The sequence below is a fragment of the Brienomyrus brachyistius genome, chromosome 6 (genome assembly GCF_023856365.1).
Source record: "Brienomyrus brachyistius isolate T26 chromosome 6, BBRACH_0.4, whole genome shotgun sequence".
Taxonomy (NCBI): domain Eukaryota; kingdom Metazoa; phylum Chordata; class Actinopteri; order Osteoglossiformes; family Mormyridae; genus Brienomyrus; species Brienomyrus brachyistius.
Genome location: NC_064538.1, coordinates 8,871,126 through 8,890,708, shown reverse-complemented (window position 1 = coordinate 8,890,708; position 19,583 = coordinate 8,871,126). Strand labels below are relative to the sequence as shown.

Here is a 19,583-nt window from a genome sequence, read left to right as displayed (position 1 = left end):
CTCATGCATGAACAAAAGCAATCTGGTACAGGTCTGCAGACTAAATACACAGTCATTTGGAAATGTATTCAATAGACAATCTCTATCCTATCAGGAACACTAGCAAAGACGTTGAGATCCTGCTGGTCCATGTCTATCTGAAAAGTGGAATAATGAACGTATTTCCTGCCATTGCAAACCATGATGTGTGTGTGTGTGTGCGTTCATGGTGGGGGACAACATTTACACACACAAATGTCACATTCACAGATAATTATAGTTTTATCCTTTTTGAGAGCAGTAATTAAATATGGTTTTGTGTACATTGTTGCTCTGCCCAGTCATGTAAATGTAACATAGATTTCACCAAATGTAACAGAAAATGACATGTATGAGACCATATGAAAGTATTTGAATATTATATTTGTATTTCTTTTTGAGGGGAATGGGGTAGCATATTGATCTATTTTATAATCACCTGCAATTTAGTGTAGTTTTCCTACAATTCTAACAGGAACCGTTAGTTAGTAAGTACCCCTTTTGTCCATGTATGTGTTCGGTATTGAAATCCATCTTAGAGGTAAAACAACTATAAAGCTAAGGAAAATTTTAATATGTAATGTCAGATATTAATCATTTAATTAAATGTCCAATTAGTAATTAATCATATTAAATTAAAACTCAATACAAAAATCTACTATGAACAAATGCATACTGAAGCACTTGAATGCATACTGAAACAGCGATTATATATAGTTGCTGTATACCTAGTTTGTTACTACAATTACAGTCACACTTCTTCTAAAATCAGGTCACAGTCATGTTATGTATACTTTGGAGCCCTGTATGTATGATTGAACTTCTATCTCTAAGACATCAAAAGCAGTTTTCAAAGACATCCAAATCCTTCTGAAAGCCTGGGGACAGCATTACCATATGTGACAGCAAATCGTGGACGTCTTAACATCTCATATATCTGGTTAGCCCACTTCTCAATGAATTCTCTAAATATTTTCCTCTCAGCACCGCCCCTCTCTGTCTTTTAATGAAACTTACCTTCTGCTCCTCTTTGTCTCCCTTACCTCCCTGTGTTCTCAGGCTTATCTGCCTCTGCTTCTTTGGTGTCTTTGGCCTGGATGATTGCATCATACCAGAAGGTGCTGCGGGACTCTCGGGACGATAAGATGTCGATGTCCTACAAGGCAGTGGTGGTTCAGATGCTGTGGCACTTCTTCTCCATCGGAGCACGCACCATCGCTTTTGCGCTGTTCGCCTCAGTGTTCCAGCTCTACTTTGGCATCTTCATCGTGACACACTGGTGCATCATGACCTTCTGGATCATCCAGGGGGAGACAGACTTCTGTATGTCCAAGTGGGAGGAGATTATCTACAACATGGTGGTGGGCATCATCTACATCTTCTGCTGGTTCAATGTGAAGGAGGGGCAGACCCGCTACCGTATGTTCATCTACTACTTCATCATTCTGGTGGAGAATGCGGCACTCACCATGCTCTGGTACCTGTATCGTGGGCCACAGGCCTCTGACTTCAGCTCCCTGATTGTAGTGTGTGTGGTGGTGTGCAGTTTTGCTTTGGGGATGTTCTTCATGTTTGTTTATTATTGCCTGCTTCACCCCAACGGCCCCATCTTTGGAGGCCAGTGGAGGGGTGCAGATGAAGATTTGGGCGAACCTTTCATGGTGCTGGCTCCTACCCCGGACGTGGTTACCAGCCCCCCTCGGACACTGCCAAGGACTACAGCACAGGAGCGGGAACATGGTCCAGGTGACAGAGACAGTTGCCTGTCTGTGTTCCAAGTCCGACCCAGTGTTCCCCCGACCCAGGTCCCCCGAATCCCACGGACAGAAGGGCCAGTCATACGTATAGACCTTCCCAGGAAGAAGTACCCGGCCTGGGATGCTCACTTCATCGACCGCAGGTTGCGTAAGACAATCTTGGTGTTAGAGAACACCTCCCCTGTGACGCCTCGCTTGCAGTACCGCAGTCTTGGCTCCCCAAAGGAAGTGATGGAGTATGAAACTACAGTGTAACTCATCTACCCTTTGGGGTGCCACCCAAACAGTTTGAGAAAGGGGGCTGGTGAAAGACGGCTCGTGTCGAGGGCCTATCTTTATCCGGCAACGTTGGCACCTGTGTGATTTCTGCTTCTCTGCATCTTGGATGTTACTGGGACTGGGCTATGTGTATGTATGTGTACTGCAGAGACTATATAAGGCAATGGGACCTAAGAGAACGATCGGGTGTCTAGTTGAGCTGCAACTACAGACACTGCAAGTAGTTAGGGGAGGAGCTATAGAACTTTCCACACGGCTGACAGGCTCCACAAAGAGGGTGAGCAATGACTATGACACAGCGATGATGGTGATGATGATGATGATGATGATGATGATGACAATGATTATAAAAAACCTTTAGCTCAGTAGTGCTTAACAAATACTGGCCCTGTGAAATTCACATAATTACACCCTTGCAGTAAACGTGAAACGAGAAAATGGCTTCCTCTTGATTTGTTTCTGTATCGTGAGAGATTTTATCATTTTGCGTGTAAGTATTTATTTTTATACTCAAGGTTCACATCTTTTGATATAATTGATATAACTATACGTATACTTTTTTTATTGTGTAGAATGATATAATATTTTGTTTATTGGTTGATTAAATTAATTTTGCCAAATTCGTATGCACTGGATTATGGCAGAGCAGACATAAACAGTATAGGGTATATTTTAACTGAAATGTAGCTGAACGTGAAGTATAGCAAAAGTTAAGACTGAACAGTCTCAAAATCACATATGAAATGTCCTCTTTCTGTTATAACAGAAACAAAATAATCACACTTAATATAGAAATGCAGCAGGCTGAGGTGTTGGATGAGATCTTAGAAAGCAGGAGTTAGGAAGCCAGCAGTATTGTCACTTAACATTGTTACACTGTTGACGACTTATAACATTAGTTTAATGGACTGTCTCACAGTAACTAGAAGTCTAGTTCACATCACTTTAGCGGACAACATTGAATCGTGCTGGTTTTTCTCAGTGAAATCACAACTGTAGACAACATGTGACTTGCAAAGCCTTATGCGCCGAATTCCTGACCATGGGCAGACTGTTCCTAATTACAAGGTAGAAATTAGAATACGAAGTTCATATTTAATTAGGAAAGAATAAACCGTGTTTGTGTGCCTGTTGGTAAATGTACATATGTCAGTCCATACCTTCTGTTTCCTAGTGCTGTGTATTGACTGAACTAACACAGCTCTGCGCTCTAAGGGTCCTTTAAAACTAAACGAATGCAATAAACCATGATTCACTTCGTTTATGTGGTAGACGCTTTGTGCCAGGATCCAAGTCACACATAAATATACTGTATGTGTGAATGTTGGAACCAAAACCATATTGTCCAGGATTAAAGCCAAGTAAGACAAAGGGTGTGACCAAAGTAGTTTAGGAAAGATGAAGAATCAGTGTTCTTGATACTGTAAATTAGAGCCAAATGAAATTCTCGGGTTTCTGAAGGGTCTGTCCTCTCTGTGTGTCATTTGTAGCAGTAAATACCATGTCTACAAACTTCAATACAAGCTTGTTAGCGACCCAAGACTTCTCACAGCGAGTATCCATCTTTTTGCTGTCAGCACATGGAAAACAAAGTAGCCCCCCAAAAAATCAAAGAAATATGTACATATAATCGATATGTTTGGCATATATTACAAGCATGACAATTATTGCAACTTCATGTAAATGTATTCTACATTTCACGAGGAACTGTGGTAATAATCGGTATGTGTTGGATATGTCATGCATATTATATATTTAATTCTATACTTTATTTCCTTTGCACTATTCATAAATTCTGAGCTCTGTCTTTCATCCAACAATACACTCACAGCAGCTTCACCAAACCGCTCCAATTATAAGAAACTCAAGGACAGATTGATCCTTAAGTACAAGGCATTGCCACTTTGTAGCAAATGACTTCTATTTACAAGCTGCGAGTGGATAAAATAACAGAAAACTTTTCGCAACTTACAAATATAGATACATAGGCAGCCCTAAAAATCACAACAGCATGTGCCAACATTGGGGTTGCAAGTTAATGCTCACCAAAAGGGTTGGGTGGAAGCTTGGGAAGATTGTTGGTAACCATTACGGAAGTGCAACCCCAGAAATGCCCACAGAACTGAATCAGCAGCTCTGTGATCTTGCCACAGCAGAAATTGTGCATCATAAGTTACCCTTTCATGCCTTTTCCTTGGGTTTGTCAAGGTATGCAGTCAACCTACAGTATCTATTGACACTGGCAAAAACCAGTGTCCTTGTTCTGCACAGGTGTGTAAAGGCCAAGGAATATGAGGCTAATTTACTGAACCTTGTGCACTCTGGTGCAAATACTGTTCCCTTTACTTTTCCCATATTCCTGGAGGATAATGAGAAAGTACACACTGCTGAATGCATCAAGAGAGGCATGAAATGCCCTACAAGGTCTCCTCAATCAGCAGATGTAAAAAATATAACATTTATTAGAAGATATGAACACAGACAGGTTAGGACTTACAGTATATGACACCATTCCAGGAAGGAATGAAGCAGTTCTGGAGCCAGTGGAAGGCCTACTCCCCATTAGGACCTTGATATTAATACATTATTTGGTGTTTTCTTTATTTTATCTACCCCCAATACATAGATGTTTACTGTAAGGACACCATGATCTCTCATCCCACTCAACTGGGAACAGATCTTTCGCAAATTGACTCTTCTGTTTTAAACAGTAACAGCTGAATGAAAACATTGTACTTATGTTGAGCATTCTCTTTAGAGAAGGAAACGTTAGCATTTATTTGAAGGATCTGCAGTGAAAACAATAAAAAAAAATTCACAATTGTCATCATCATCATCAATATACTATTGAAATAATAATGCACCTGGAGGTATATTAGAGGTATATTCAAATTAAAGACAATGCCTGATATAATTTACGAGCATCTTTACAGAAAAGTACTTATGGGCTGAATATGGTGCTGTCTGAGGCCACTCAGCATTTGAAATGAAGTGTGATCAACAAGCCTTACTTTGTTTTATACTCAGTAGAATTCTTCTCAAAGTCCTTTAAAGCATCCTCTCCACAATTGTTCCTGCATGTGCATTATGAGCATCATATTCCATACTGGTGCTGAATCGTTAAAGATTTGTATGTTGATAAATGAGTCTCAGTTGTTTCTTGGTTGTATGTCAACGTAAACATTCAGCATCAATCACAATAAAAAAGACTTAAAAAAAAATATAAAATGCTGTAAAGCATTTTAACTTAAGTTAAAGTATCACTCATTCCCCTTTTCTCCCAGAGGGACAGTGCCGCAGGAACATTGGACATGGTTTCCCAGAATGCTTTTCCACTGGACCCCCTGTCCCATCTGAAAGATCGACCACTTCAGTGGGGAGTACTGGCCGTCTACATCCAGTTGTTCTGGTGCTGATTTGGCTTTCCCAGTTGTTCTCGGATTGTGGAGTTCAGTTTCCACTTTGTGAAAAAGACCAAATTGAGGATTTATCTGTTTTTAATTTTAACCAGCTATTTATTTCTCATACGTCAACATCTTAAATGCAGTTTCTACCAGGCCTTGTTTGCTACAGACCTCCACCCTACTTTTTAGACTGGAACTCAAGTGGGAAATGTCTTTTGCTTTGGTTTGAAGGTCCTTTAAGGACTTCTTTTGATATTTGAGAGGCAGACATAAAAGAACAACAACATAAAAGACACAGGGGTAATTGTCCCTGACACATTTCTTGTTTTTTTTCGCGAATGTTTAGTGTACCAGAAAAGTGCTCTGTTTGTCTTGTTCTTGGTCGAGTCCTCATTGTAACCCAAGGCAACAGAAAGTCCTTTTCTTCCTTTTATTCTTGACCTTGCCTGTAATATTCAGGCACTCCCATAATGACCATTCAAAGGCAAATGACATGCAGGGCTGGAATCTCTCAACCCACCCTAAAATGGGCTGCAGGTGGTACAGTGGTTTCCCACCATTTCAATCCTCCCCACACCAATGGAGCCAGTTGCCGACTCAGGCACACTTATTTGTGAATAGTGGGATGTTAGTAGAGTAGACCTGCACGCTTGCTGTTTTGATTCAGATTCTGATTTATTCATCTTTACAGCGAGTGCCCCAATAGGGTCGAAATGCTGATTAACACATGGTTTTGAATAAATAAGGTCTTAACTCTATCAAGTTTGCAATGTCTGTCTCTATTTCTCTTCACCAATTGTAGCAGTTATTAAAAGAAGGTCTTACCGATGTTTTGAGTCTCCCTGCTTGACTTGATGTCTGGGATTTGATGTTAAGCCTGGTCAATTTGTAAGGAACTTAGTACATTTTTGTTCTTAAGGTTTAGCAAGTTCACTTTTTTTTATGATGATGAAATAATGTTATTCAGACTGAATATAAACATCAATAACATCAAATTTCATGGCCTTCTAATTCTCCAAGAGTTTCATATTTGTATAAAGATGATCTGTTCTTCAGTGATATATAACAGGGGTTAAAAGGCTTTTCAGGTTTTCAAGGACATAAGATGTGTAACAAGCTTGATGTGGCTGTAGATGACAGGAAACACAGTTGCGGTTATCATACAGAGAGACGTCGCCTCTTTGTTCTTTTCACCTTTGAAACGTCGTGGGGAAACTGTGTAAAAATCACAGCATGTGTTTGAGAAGAAAAAAAAATCAGAATTTATTCAGAATCTCTCATGATTGGACGGCAAGCAGCTGCCTATGACACAATGCCGGCAATTGTTAAGTCATTGATTTTAAAGATGCAATGGGATCCCTCTATGCACCTGGGATGGAAAATAACTCTACTTTCAAGTTTTTCTTCATCAAAGAAACATGCCCAGATTTTCATGTGGCTTCTGCAGAGCTCTGGAAAGTCTCATGAGGCATGACGTGCAGTTAATTTCACTTGTTTAGTACTGCAAGGCAAAATGGAGTAAAGGAGAACTGAAAGTGATATCAGCGTTCTGGGTGTTCCAGTTCAATTCACATTTCCAGGAGCTCAATAATTAAAATTTCAATATATTTACCTTTCATCGGGTACTGACTAATTATACTTCAGAGGAAACCATTCCAGCCAGTACCATTTTGCTCTGTATTTAGTGTTTTATGTGGAGTATATGAGCCTGTTTTAAAGTCTACAGGTGTGTGTGTGTGTGTGTGTCTGTGTGTGTGTGTGTGTCTGTCTGTGCATACAGAGAGAATTCACTGCCCTCTCCCAGATGGATTGCTGCACTCCCATATATTCAGTTATACATTTTTATATTGTTTGCATGTGTGCATGTATAGCAAAATCAATCAGTTTCTAAACTGAATACATTTTTAGAAGACAATTCAGAAGACAATCACATTATTTAGCAGATGCCTTTATCTAAAGTGACATACAATTGAAAGTCAGGTCAGCCAGACCCTGGAGGTACTGTATGGGGTAAAGGGCCTCGCTCAGGGGCCCCATGGTGACATCACACTGCCCACTCAAGGGTTTCAAACACCTTACAAGTATTTACAATAGTATTTACTTATTGTTACATTTTTTCGGAAGCATAAAAAGTCTATAGAAAATCAAAACAGATTAATGGAAATGGAGAAGAGCTAAACATTACAAAAATAAATGTGTGTAATCTGGGTTTCCTCTAAAAACTCCATTCCATGCAAAGACAGGCAGTTATGTGACTTCGTGTTTCTAAAATGCCCATACTCTGAGATTGTGTGTTTACCTTGTAATGGACTGGTATCCCCTCCTGGGTGTACCCCAGTCTTTTACTCTATGCTGCCTAACAATTCCAGGCCCCCTGTCCAGGATAAGCAGATTGGATGAGTAATGGATGGACGGATAGATGGATAATCTCTTTATCCGCTTTTTTGACGAAACTGCTTGTCCTGACCTCTGTTTTGGGTAGACATTGCCATCTTGTGGACAGCATGAGAACTGTTTCCTAGCGACTAGCCTTTGTCAGCTTTACACGTACTTCGCGTGTGGTTTTATCCAGGGACGGATTATGGGTTGTGTGGGCCCCTGGGAAAAACGTTCGTGAGCCCCCCCCACCACCACCACCACAACCACCACCACCACAATTCAAGGGCCCTTGGCAGCCAAACGCCCTCCCTATAGGGTCAGGGGCCCTTGTAGGCAGAGGATCAAAGAATGTAGGCCCTCTAAAATAGACAAACGAAAATACATTGTTGATAAGCCTTGCAAATTGTTTTGGGCTAGGGGCCCCACGGGCCCCCTGCACCCCAAGGGCCCCTGAGCAGCGGCCCCGCTGGCCCAGTCCGTAATCCGTCCCTGGTTTTATCTAAAGCAACATAAAATTGGAAAAGCAAAGTCAAGGGCTGAGCGGGGAAATCAGTCTATCGAAAATGGAACTCAAACCGGTGACCTTCTGATCAGTAGCACAATGTCCTAACTAGGGCCACTATAATACAGGGGCTTTCCTGAACTGCAGGGGCTTAATCAGGGACATAGCTAGAGATGAATGGATAGGGGGGCTGAGTCTTTACTGGAGGGGGAGGGGGGGATGACAAACTGTTCATGACTTAAGCCCATAAATACATAACCTGTAATCTTTTCATATTCTTTTTTGCTTTACATGTTGCAGTCGTGTTTTTGGAGAATGATTGTAAATGTACCATTTATCCATTTATCATGATCAAATTTGTTTATATTTATTTATATATTTGCCTCTACAAATTTGAAAGCTTCTTTCAGTAATTTTTTACCTACCTTTGCAATCGTTTTGTCGATGCTTTTTAAATCCAGTCTTCCAGTTTATTTTCATAACAGAAAGGAACATCTTTTGAAAGCGCACGGCCATGTTTCATTTATGTGTGTTTTGAGGACATTGTGCCCTGCTAGATACCTTTAGAGAGAAACAACTTTGCAGTTGTCTAATCTGGCATTTTTGGGCTACAATTTCTAATGACTAAATCAAGAAATAACATTGTGTATCTGTAGTGTACATTTGTGAGAATGCAAAATGTACTTGATAAATACTTGTGCTTATTGTGTATAGCAGTGCAATAGGTCTCAGTGGTTGCTAAGGAGAGATTGAAATCTACAACCTCAAAAATTGGCCCTGCTGACCTTAATTATAGGACACAGGTCCTCAGAGGCAAGATATGTAGGGTGTGCCTGATACTGTAGATAAAACATGGCACAGACTCTGGGGGCTCATTAAAGCAGTGACTCTTACATCATTTCTTGAATGTACACAATAAGAATGTACAATTCTGTTAAATGGTGCCACCTTTTGCCTGTTAAAACTTGATTAGAGAGCAATGTAATTGCTGCTTCAACATTATCCTGCTTCAACAATGTAACAATCCATCCATCCATCTTGGAGCCAATCCCAGAAGCTATGGGCGCAAGATAGGGAACAACCCAGGATGGGGTGCCAACCCATGTCAGGGCACACACATCATTCCATTATAAAAATGTCAGCTGTTATAGGTCAAAGTGTTCTTGAAATTATTCATTCTGACTCATTTTTATCTTGCTGTGATCTGTTTAGCATAAGAGCAAGTTGCCCAGGAAAGTGAATCGTGTTTTTTTTTTTGTACCTGCACTTATGTGATTGACAGTAAATGCAAAAAAAAAAGTTTGTGTAGAATGAGTGTGTGGCTGTATGTGTGTTTTGGTTTTATTACATTGTGGGGACCAAATGTTATTTTGACGCTGTAGGGACTATTTTTCAGGTCCTCAAAAAGATCTGTGAATGCAGTAAAAAAAGCCAAAAGTTTTGTATTTAATTTGGTTACTTATGGTTAAGGTTAGGGCTGGTTAGGGGTTAAGGTCGTCATGTTGGGACTAGAGTTTTCCCCTTAGAAATGAATGGAGAGTCCCCACAAAGATACGATTACGAACCTGTTTGTGTGTGTGCGCACGCGTATGTGTGCGTGTGTCTGTGTCTCTGTGAGTCTGTGTTATCAGTGCACAGAGAATGGAAGCTGTTGGGAATTTATGTCAAGATTTCTGGTGGAGTTTCCTCTGCAACAGGAAAGTCAGGCTTCCTTTGTTCTGCCACGGCCTGGAGCCTGGCGGTGCTCTGGACGCGACTGTAGCCTGCATCTAGTCTGAAACACACCGGCTATTTCACTACCGACCGACCGTGGACAGGAGGTATGGAGTATGAGCCCAAGAAACATAAAAAGGTGGGTTACATTGTACCACAACTTCTGTATGTACATTTATCTGACAGTAAGTCCTATAGATTATATTGCCTCCATTTTTGGTTGTCTTTGGAACACTACAGCTCCTAGTGCCCTTAAAAACGTAATCATACTTAACATCTTGTGATCACTGCAAAATATCCATGGAGAAGCGTTGTGCTGGTGTCATAATCTATTGTTTTACTTTTGTTGTTGCTATTTTTAGAAATAGCTTTACTTCTGTTGTTGCTTTTTTATTCAGTATTACATTGTTTCTGTGTGTGTGTGTGTGTGTGTGTGTGTGTGGTCCAAGAATACCTTACCTTGTGGGGACACAATGTCCCCACAACATAATGAATACCCGTTTTTTTTTCCCTTATGGGGACCAGTTTCCTGGTCCCCATAAGGGAAAACTCAATTTAATAAAAATCTGTGACTGCAATGAAAAAACTAAAAATGCAAAACCTCTTGTATTTTGTTAGGTTATTTATGGTTAAGGTTGTCGTAGTTAGCATTAGCATTTCTCCCATAGAAATGAATGAGCGGTCCCCAGAAAGATATGATTACATTACTGTGTGTGTGTGTGTGTGTGTGTGCGTGATATTTGAGCTGTTTAAATAAAAATGGTATCAAAACAGTATTTGTGAGCTCTACCTTTTCTGTGAGGTCCTTTTGTTATATATTTGTGGATGCTGTAATAATGCTAATATCCAACTGAGCCACGATATGAGACCAAATGCTACTTTAAAACAAGGCAAATGTTACAAATAGTGACTACAGTTGGCTACAGTAACAGACTTTTCTTCCATCCAGGGATTAGTTTCCCCCATCAGACGCTTGGTCTTCCCCAAGTCGGGGCGCAAGCAGGTGGACAGGGGGGGTCTGTACCGGCGGCCCCTCCATACTGTCCCACTTTATCCTCCAGATTACCTCATCCACCCCGAAAGGCTGATCTTCGATTATCTGGAAAAAGAGGTGAAGGTGAGCTACTCCAGGTACACACAGACGTGCGTAGCTTATGGTTCCAACCAGAGCATCGTTAATCAGTTTCTTCGTTTAGCGAGTTGACGTGTACACCTGACCTGCTGTATCTCTTCTATAAACCTCACACTAGGTACTAGCGGGTTCAGAGTCCAATCTCTTATTTTTTTTCAATATACTTCACACTGTGTACTTGTTGGTTCCGAGTCCCATCAATCAGGCTCCTTTATAGACATTTGTCACAAAGGCACTTTATTTATGGCCGCAGCAGCCGCTGCAGAAGTTGCGTAAGCTAGACTGCACACTGCGTAAATATTCACTTACGACACTCTTTATCTCACCAGTTCCTTGGCCATTTGACCTGGGTTTCCTGTTCCTTAAACCCATCTAGTCGTGATGAGCTGCTGCAGCTGCTGGACACTGCCCGGGTGAGAAGAGCTATTTACGCCAAACTCTGCTCATGCTTCTGTGTTATGCATACAGAAAGCAATGAAATATGCACTATTATAAGGTTTTAATACTGGAACAAGACTTCTCATGTCAGGCACCTACCCTCAGATTTGATTGCAGATTAGTGTTGTTTACTCATCCATCTGATCTGCCAGCAAGCTGTGGGGTGAGGAAGCAGGATGGGGCAGCCTCCAGCACCGCTGGAACAAATGCGGTTAAGGGTCCTGCTCAAGCACCCAACAGTGGCATCAATCACTGTTAGCCATGGGATTTGAACCAGCAACCCTCTGATCACAGGCACACAGTCATAGCCCTCAGAGCGATACAGCACCCCAAATAGACGTAAAAACCATCAGAAGTAAACAAGAGACCATCAGAAAAAGTACCTGGGTTATATATTCTTTGAAATGAAAAAGACAGGGGTTACGTTTATATTATTATTATTGTTATACGTATATATATATACACATTTAGCCCTGATATTTGGCAACTGAGCCTATATGTCCTCCTTTAGACGTTAAAGGTGCTGCCCTTCAAGTTGAGCCAAGAGCAGGACTGCATCCTTAGCCTGTCGGCTCGCTGCCTGCTGCTCACCTGGCGAGACAATGAGAAGCTCTTGCTGCGAATCCCCACACATGAGATTGCTGCCGCCTCCTATCTGCGAGATGATGCACTGCACCTCCTAGTGCTGAAAACAGGTGATGCAGAAAAATACAGAAGAAAATCACCCGGTTAAAACATCTGTTGCATAGCAACAAATAATATAATGGCGAATTATTTTTCACACTGTGTGTATTTTGTACATTAAAACATAGTATGCCTTATTGATGTGCTATTTTGATTTTAATACCTCTGTGTAATACAGGCCTGAATGTGGACACAGTAGTTGCAGATGGCAGTTTAGAAAAGAAGCCGGGAGGTATTGAGGGACGCCGGCAGACAGTCAGCAATACTGATCCACGCCCATCAGGGGGCACTATGGAGCGTCGACACACCATCTGTGGAGTGGATTGGAAGCCTTCTTCCAGACATGAGGCCAAACAAACGGCAGGTGGAGGTGGAGTAGGAGTAGGAGTCCAGGGTGGGGTCCAAGGAGGAGGTGGGGGGACAAGTACTGGGGGAAGCTTAGAGCGAAAGCGAGTGAGCGGGAGCTGGGAGCGCAAACAGACCCACAAAGCAGGAGGGAGTTGGGACCGCCGGCCCATTGGGGGGAGCTGGGAAAGGCGAAACACCAGTGCGATAGGTGGGAGCTGGGAGAAGAGGCACGGCGGCAAGCCAGGGGGCAGCTGGGAAAAAAAACAAACACCAGGGGGCAGCTGGGAGCGAAGGCACGCCTGCACAGGCAGCTGGGAGAGGGGCAAGTCCTACGGAAGCTGGGAGAGACGGAATCACAACCCCCTGGAGCCTACTCCCTGCCCGGACGCCTACTGTAACCTGGTGATACTGGCAGTGGAAAACAGGGTAAGGTGACAGCAGCCATTAACAGATACCAGAAACACAGATTTAGCGTGAAACAGTATGAGCTCAGGATAGATGTGCATCATTCTAACCTCACACTGAAAATGTATGTATATGTTCAAATGTATAACCCTGTTTTTGTGAGATTACTGTGGTTCCCAGTGCAGACATCTCTCCAGGGGGGGTTGGGTGCTGGCTATGAATTATTTTGACCAGGGGGAAGGGGAGTGCCGACAGCAGAAGTTGTTTAACTTGGGGGGGGGGGGGTTTGTGGGTGTCCTTTTCCAGGAGACTCTCTGAACTTCCAGGAGAGGTGGGATGTCTGTTACTGTTATATAACATTTCTGTAATATCCAATATTAGTGTGAGCCAATAATGTGTGTGCGCACCACCTGGAAACAGGACACCCTCTGCTGAAGTTTTTTCTCAAAAGTAACAGTCCTCAGCTGGGGGGATGTTGAGCTCACCAGCTGACCGCGTTGATAATCTTCCTCAGGATGCTGCGGAGGAGTACTGTGCTTTGATCTGCCAGATGTTTCAGATCATATATGGACACCAAAGTATTGAGTGTGTGGATCGAGCTGGCTACCATTACACTACCCCTGACAACTACTGGCTACAGAGGAGTGAGTCAGCTCAGCGTGAAACTGGCACCCGGGACCTCTCATACACATATAAACTTAGTCACGTACATGGTCAGACATACTGTATGTACAAGCATGGGGTTATCCTCAAGCTTGCTAGCCTGAGGTTAGCCTCATGCATGCAGTGTTTGCCTCACGCTTGTCAGCATGGAGTTAGCATCACGCTTGCAAGCAGGGGGTTAGCTTCCTGCTTGCAGGGCTAGCCTCACACTCAGAACCATGGGGTTATCCACACACTTGCTAGCATGGGGTTAACCTCACACTCGTTAGCATGGGGTTAGCCTCCTGCTCGCAGGGTTAGCCTCACACTCAGAACCATGGGGTTATCCACATACTCGCTAGCATGGGGTTAGCCTCATGCTCGCAATGTTAGCCTCACGCTCATCAACATGGGGTTAACATCACTCCTGCAAGCATGGGGTTAGCCTCACGCTCATCAGCATGAGTTTAGCATCATGCTTACAAGCAGGGGGTTAGCCTCATGCTCATACATTCAATTTCATATATAAGAACACGCAATATAGGTTCACACACGATATACTCATCATTTAGAATACAGGTACAAGCATTATCACTTCTGATAGAGAAAGAGATCATATTTAAGAATGAGTATAGCCCAAGCACGTTTTCTGGGTGAAAAATTATTTTGCAAATATGCTGAGAGACCTGTATGTACATCCCTTCATAAACTTTGCTGTGGCCTTCTCAGGTGACAGCTGCCTGACAGATATGACATATGGTTACGATGCAGATTTCAGCTGCTGCAGCTCTTTGTAAGTGTCGCTTCTCCTAAATCAAACAGTACCTGCTGACCCCAGACATTTTGCACTGACAGTCTTCCCCATCGCCATGTAAATTTATAACATTTTCCTAGAAAATTGATTTGGAATTAGAAGCTCAGGTGGGGAAGTTTATTTATATAACCAGCATTGGACAAGTGTGTTTTTGCAACTTGTCCTGAAATCTCTGTTTGCTCTTTCCTCATAGCGATGGATCACATGAGACCTTTGACCCTTACTACAGTGAGAACTACAGTGAGAGCTCCTCCCTCTCCCTCCATGACTCCTACTGCAGTGCAGCCTCAGTACACAGTGATGGAGAGCCTAGCAGCGAAGGCTTACAGCTCATGCAGGAGTACATGATTACAGTGAGGCCCAGGATTTGCCTACAGTGTCCGAATGCATGCCCACCGTTGGGCCATCTATTTCACACTCTATATCTGGGCTGTTCAAATCATGGTCCTCAAGGGCCAAGCACTGCTGGTTTTCCAGTCTTCCTTTCCCCGTGAGCTGGGTATGTAGCCTCTGAGGCCAATCGGAATCAGAATTATTAAATGAAATACTTGGGAGAACTGAAAACAAGGTCTAGATTTAGGATTTAGGGCTAGATTTGAAGAGCCCTGCAGTAGATTCACCCAGAATAATAGAAACCAACAGTTAGACAAAATGCACAAAATAACATAAAAACATTCTACTAATTTTATAATCAGTATATAAATTTAATATATTTTATTTATTAAGTAAAACAAATTTTGAACATTTTTTATTAATCAATGCAAACCTGTTCCTGTACATCTCATGATTAAACAAAATGTGACTCAATAGTATAGTAATTAGAGCTATTTATGGCATATCCAATCCTCAGTGTCCCTTTGTCCTTCACAGCTAAGAAGTAGACTGAGTCCCCAGGAGATCCAGCAGTTTGCACTCCTCCTGCGGGAATACCGAATGGGTGCACCTATCCAGGAGTTTTGTTCAGACCTCCTCCAGCTGTATGGAGATACCAGAAAATTCCTGTTGCTTGGTGAGGGAACTGTGCTAAGTAGATTTAATTTTCCTAGCAAGACAAAGTGTGTTCTGTTCCTACCTCAGCTAAAGGTTTCTAGCCTGTGCTACAAAGATCTGGTGAAGACTCATAAATATTCATAAGTGAACATTCTGAAACATGTTTTCTTGATAACGGTTAGCATTGCAAACCATACCAGGACTCCCTACTAATAAATATTTATTACTGCCCAAACATACAAGAACTGTGCAGATAAGGAGAGAAGCAATGGAAAAATCGCCCTATCTGGACCCTTAATCCGATTTCCTTGTTTGCATAACTAGGATCGAGTTCATCCATTAACCAGAGTCTACAGCATTGGGCAGCCCAAAGGGTCTACTTGTTGGCTATGGAAGATACAGCTGTATACTGTATGTCACTGGTCCAGATTCTAATTGCTTACAGCAGCAGTGGGCAATGGCCTGCTGTCACGTTTCCATGAACACACATTTGTATTCGCAAAGATTCTCAAAACAAATGTTTCATTTTTCCTGGGCTCTGAGTTGATATGAACAGATGAGCCTTTGTCAAATTCAAGTCTTCACTTGATCAAGCAAGCTGTTTTGTTCAGGAATATGCTTGGGAGTGGGCCAGCCCCACGGTACAGAGAGCAGTGTAGTTACATTAGCAAATCCCGTGCTTGTGTGGGTATCTCCAAGAATAATGACAGCATCACGGACCAGGGGCCTGAATCATAAAACCTGACTCCTTGCTTACCCAGATAACCTATCAGACTTAAGGTACCCCAGTTTAAATGGACTTTACCTTTGTTCTTTTACATTTAGGCCAGACTACCTTAAATCTGACAAGTTATCTGGCTAAGTAAGAAATTCTGGGGGGATATTCCATGAAAATAGCTAAAGAAAGCCAGACTTTCCCAAAAAAGTCAGACTCAAACTAGCGCCATCTCTAAACTTAGCCTCATGTTGTTCCACTAATGCAGTTCAGCTGTAACTAATCAAGGTTCATACAAGATAGTCGGAAAGCGTGTAAAACGAGAGTAGTATTTTTTTCCACTGCAGAACAATCGCTGCTGATGGAGCTGTATGAAGAATACAAAGATGTAATCGCTAAAAAAGGCAATACTGTGGCCATAAATACAGCCAGGGAGTTGGCTGGGCAAAGAATTGCAGACTGACTAAATGCGTAAGTTACGTAAATGTTACAAGTGCCTGGTACAGTGGCATTGTGGTACAGTGCTTCATGCTGTTGCCTTACACTGCAAAGGTTCCTGGTTCAATCCCCGTAGCCAATGGGGAACCTTCTGGTTTGAGTTCGCATGTCATTCTTACTGAATAATCTTTATTCCTGCTTGCCGTAAATACTTTCAATCGCATCTGTGTGAAATGTTCTACACAAATAACCGTGTCTTGTCTTTTCTTTTTCTAATAAACTTTCAAAGTAGACTGTGACTAAACAAAATATAAAAATATCTTCCTGTTCATATTATTTTATCTGATTTAGTTTTTTTAGTTTTGCATTTCATGTTTGACCTTTGTAATATGGGTACGTTTTTATTTTAATTACTCTGGAATTAATTAGAGTTCTGAGGTGTGATTTTTATAGGCTTTATTATATTGATCACACGGCATGAGTAGTGATAGCACAGAATTTTGTCCAACGGAACGATCTTTTGGGAATCTGCTCTCACATGTCGGATGTTCTTTGAGCCAAGGCTTAACTAAGCAAGACAGTTAACCTGGTCCGGAGCAGACTTGTTCACGCATGTAAGTTACCATGGTAACTCAGCGGGGATTAATTTAAGACACGTCGATGTAACGGAACTCCGACTTAAATGAGCCAGACTTGTCGAAATAAGTCAGACTTTCTCTTAATCCTGCTTCATTGAACACCCCCCCTGCTGTGTCATACAGGCACCAGCTATATGGGTTTTATTTCCATACTTACTCATGTATTTTAAAAACAGCTTAGCAGGGTGCCTTAATAGGTGCAGAGCACATGTCACTCATGTGGAATCAGAGACAAAGGAGTCCAAGAAACCACCACAACAAAAACAATACAATAGCAAAAGAAGACGAACAACAATAATAGCCACAATAATAATAATAATAATAATAATAATAATAATAATAATTAATTTGTTCATATGCAATATCCCTGCTTCAAATACAGGCATGAGGCCCTTCATCCCAGACAAAGACGTTGGCATCTTTGAGAGCTTTCTAGAAGGTATTGGGATACGGGAAGGTGGGATCCTGACAGACAGCTTCGGCCGCATCAAGCGCAGCATGAGCAGCACCTCTGCAACAGCCGTGCGTGGCTACGACAGCTGGTCCCTCCCTTCTGGCTCGCAGGACTTCAACAGGATGATCACTGACATCACGCATGACATTGAGGCGCTGGGCTTCGAGGAGGGTGAAGGAGACATTGAGGAAGAGGACTACTACCTGTGAGGCTAGCCTCTCATCCTTCCATCCTCCCTTTTGGAATATAAACGGGACAAAGATTCACTGAGACCTGGTTAGGACATCGTTCCAGTTCTGGAAAAACCCTGTAATGAACATGTGAATAGTTTCAGACTGATATGCAGCATTGGATAGTCCAGGTCCAGAAAGTACAAATCCAGATCAAGATTTTGTTTCGACTAACCACAGCATAAAGAGTCACAGTGACAGCATAAAGTGTCACTGCAGCTCCCTAATTAATTACTAATTAGACCGGGTTGCCGAAAAGTCCTTACTCCAGGGTTTGAACAGCCGACCTAAAGATTTTCCCAAAAACCTACATACACACTGTTTTAGTGCAATAGGACTGTTCAGGAGAGCAATGGAATTAAACATTTATAATGTGAAGACAGTATGACTGTCTGTTCCACTCTGTGATTATAGCTTTCCCAGATGGTGGCGCTCAAGCATACGGCTCCCAAAGGTCGCATCATGTAATGTGCACTTTCAGTCAAAACTGATTTGGACATGTAATTGAAAATTATGGATTTTTATTGAATAAGAATACCAAGAAAAGCTACACCAGCAAAAGTATTTTTATTGTTTAATGTGAATATTTGCAGCATGACAAATTATACAGTGCTGTGCAGAAGTCTTCAGCAGTTAAAGAAAGTGATGTGTAAATGATTTTCATGTTGGTGTAAAACTATAACACCCATATATTTTTTGACTCGACCACCAGCACACCTCGCATAGCTAATCAATATCTCATTGGCTTTTTTCAATAAGTAATTGAATTAATTAAGTGAGCTAGTGGTGAAATTTAACAAATACATGGAATGGTTGGGGTGCCCCTGAGGTGAGGTTTGGGAATTGAAGCCGTGTTCTTCTACCCGTTGAATGAGATATCAGTAACTTATTGGATAACAGAAGAAATCCTTTCAAATTTGTACTGTATTACTTTTAAATTGCATATGTTGTAATGATAAACCGTGTTGTGTGTTCTGTGCACGTATACACTTACTACCCAGATAAATAGATTTAAACATTTTTCTTTGACTGCCTTCGATTTTTGCACATATACTGTAATATCACTGGATATAACAACCACATAAGAAGGATGATATTGAACAGACAGAGAAATAAAGAACAGAATTCCTGGATATTGAGTTTACACAGTGGACATCAGATTTACAAGAGCTTACAAACCGAATCAGACATGCATAAATAACAAGAGATGCAAAAAACTGTGTGGTAGCCATGAAAGTGCAGAGGACTATGAGTATAGAGTTATGGCTAACTTGCTTTTTGTCACCTTTTCTTGCTCTAAAGTTGATTGATGCAAAACTGAGTGTGCAGTGTTTAGTCCGAGGAAGAGCTCCTTTGGCTTTACAGGATTACACACAACAGGCATGTTTTCAGAATACCAAACGGTGAACTCTGAAAGCTCAGCAGTTATCTTATATGGATACAGAGAAGCAAGCACTGATCTCACATCACCATATCACTTCACTCATTATGGATGTTTCTCTGTTCTTAATATTTTTTCCGTGTTGATCATTATATCGAAATTCACCTTCAAAAGATCACATTTTATTCATCTATACATTCTATGCAATTTCAGTGTTTCGCT

The 19,583-nt window shown here is 41.7% G+C and overlaps 2 protein-coding genes across 5 annotated transcripts in view; both read left to right on the top strand.

The window, feature by feature from the left end:
• LOC125745268 (XK-related protein 7-like) overlaps nt 1–6,216 on the top strand; it is a 51,764-nt gene extending 45,548 nt beyond the window's left edge. The window contains exons 3-4 of one of the 2 annotated variants that reach the window (XR_007398615.1): nt 1,078–2,331; nt 5,339–6,216. Coding sequence is in view for 1 of the 2 variants with exons in the window: in XM_049017941.1 (XP_048873898.1) it covers nt 1,078–2,030 (953 nt within the window). In the remaining variant the exon portion in view is untranslated. Of the gene's footprint in view, nt 1–1,077; nt 5,319–5,338 lie in introns of those variants that run through there. The other variant, XM_049017941.1, reaches the window with a different exon arrangement.
• A 3,407-nt stretch (nt 6,217–9,623) lies between these two features.
• On the top strand, nt 9,624–19,000 carry ccm2l (CCM2 like scaffold protein). Of its 3 annotated transcripts, XM_049017936.1 has the most exons (11): nt 9,624–10,191; nt 11,002–11,169; nt 11,514–11,597; nt 12,134–12,317; nt 12,485–13,080; nt 13,574–13,703; nt 14,431–14,494; nt 14,709–14,868; nt 15,386–15,524; nt 16,568–16,691; nt 17,679–17,819. In XM_049017936.1, the coding sequence occupies exons 1-10, from the start codon at nt 10,162–10,164 to the stop codon at nt 16,681–16,683; spliced, it is 1,671 nt and encodes a 556-aa protein (XP_048873893.1). In that variant the 5' UTR covers nt 9,624–10,161; the 3' UTR covers nt 16,684–16,691; nt 17,679–17,819. The 3 variants fall into 3 exon arrangements, with proteins under 3 accessions (XP_048873893.1, XP_048873892.1, XP_048873894.1); XM_049017935.1 differs by lacking the exon at nt 16,568–16,691 and having other exon boundaries at nt 9,630–10,191; nt 17,679–19,000; XM_049017937.1 differs by lacking the exons at nt 9,624–10,191; nt 16,568–16,691 and adding an exon at nt 11,728–11,785 and having other exon boundaries at nt 11,030–11,169; nt 17,679–19,000.
• The last annotated feature ends 583 nt before the right edge of the window (nt 19,001–19,583 follow it).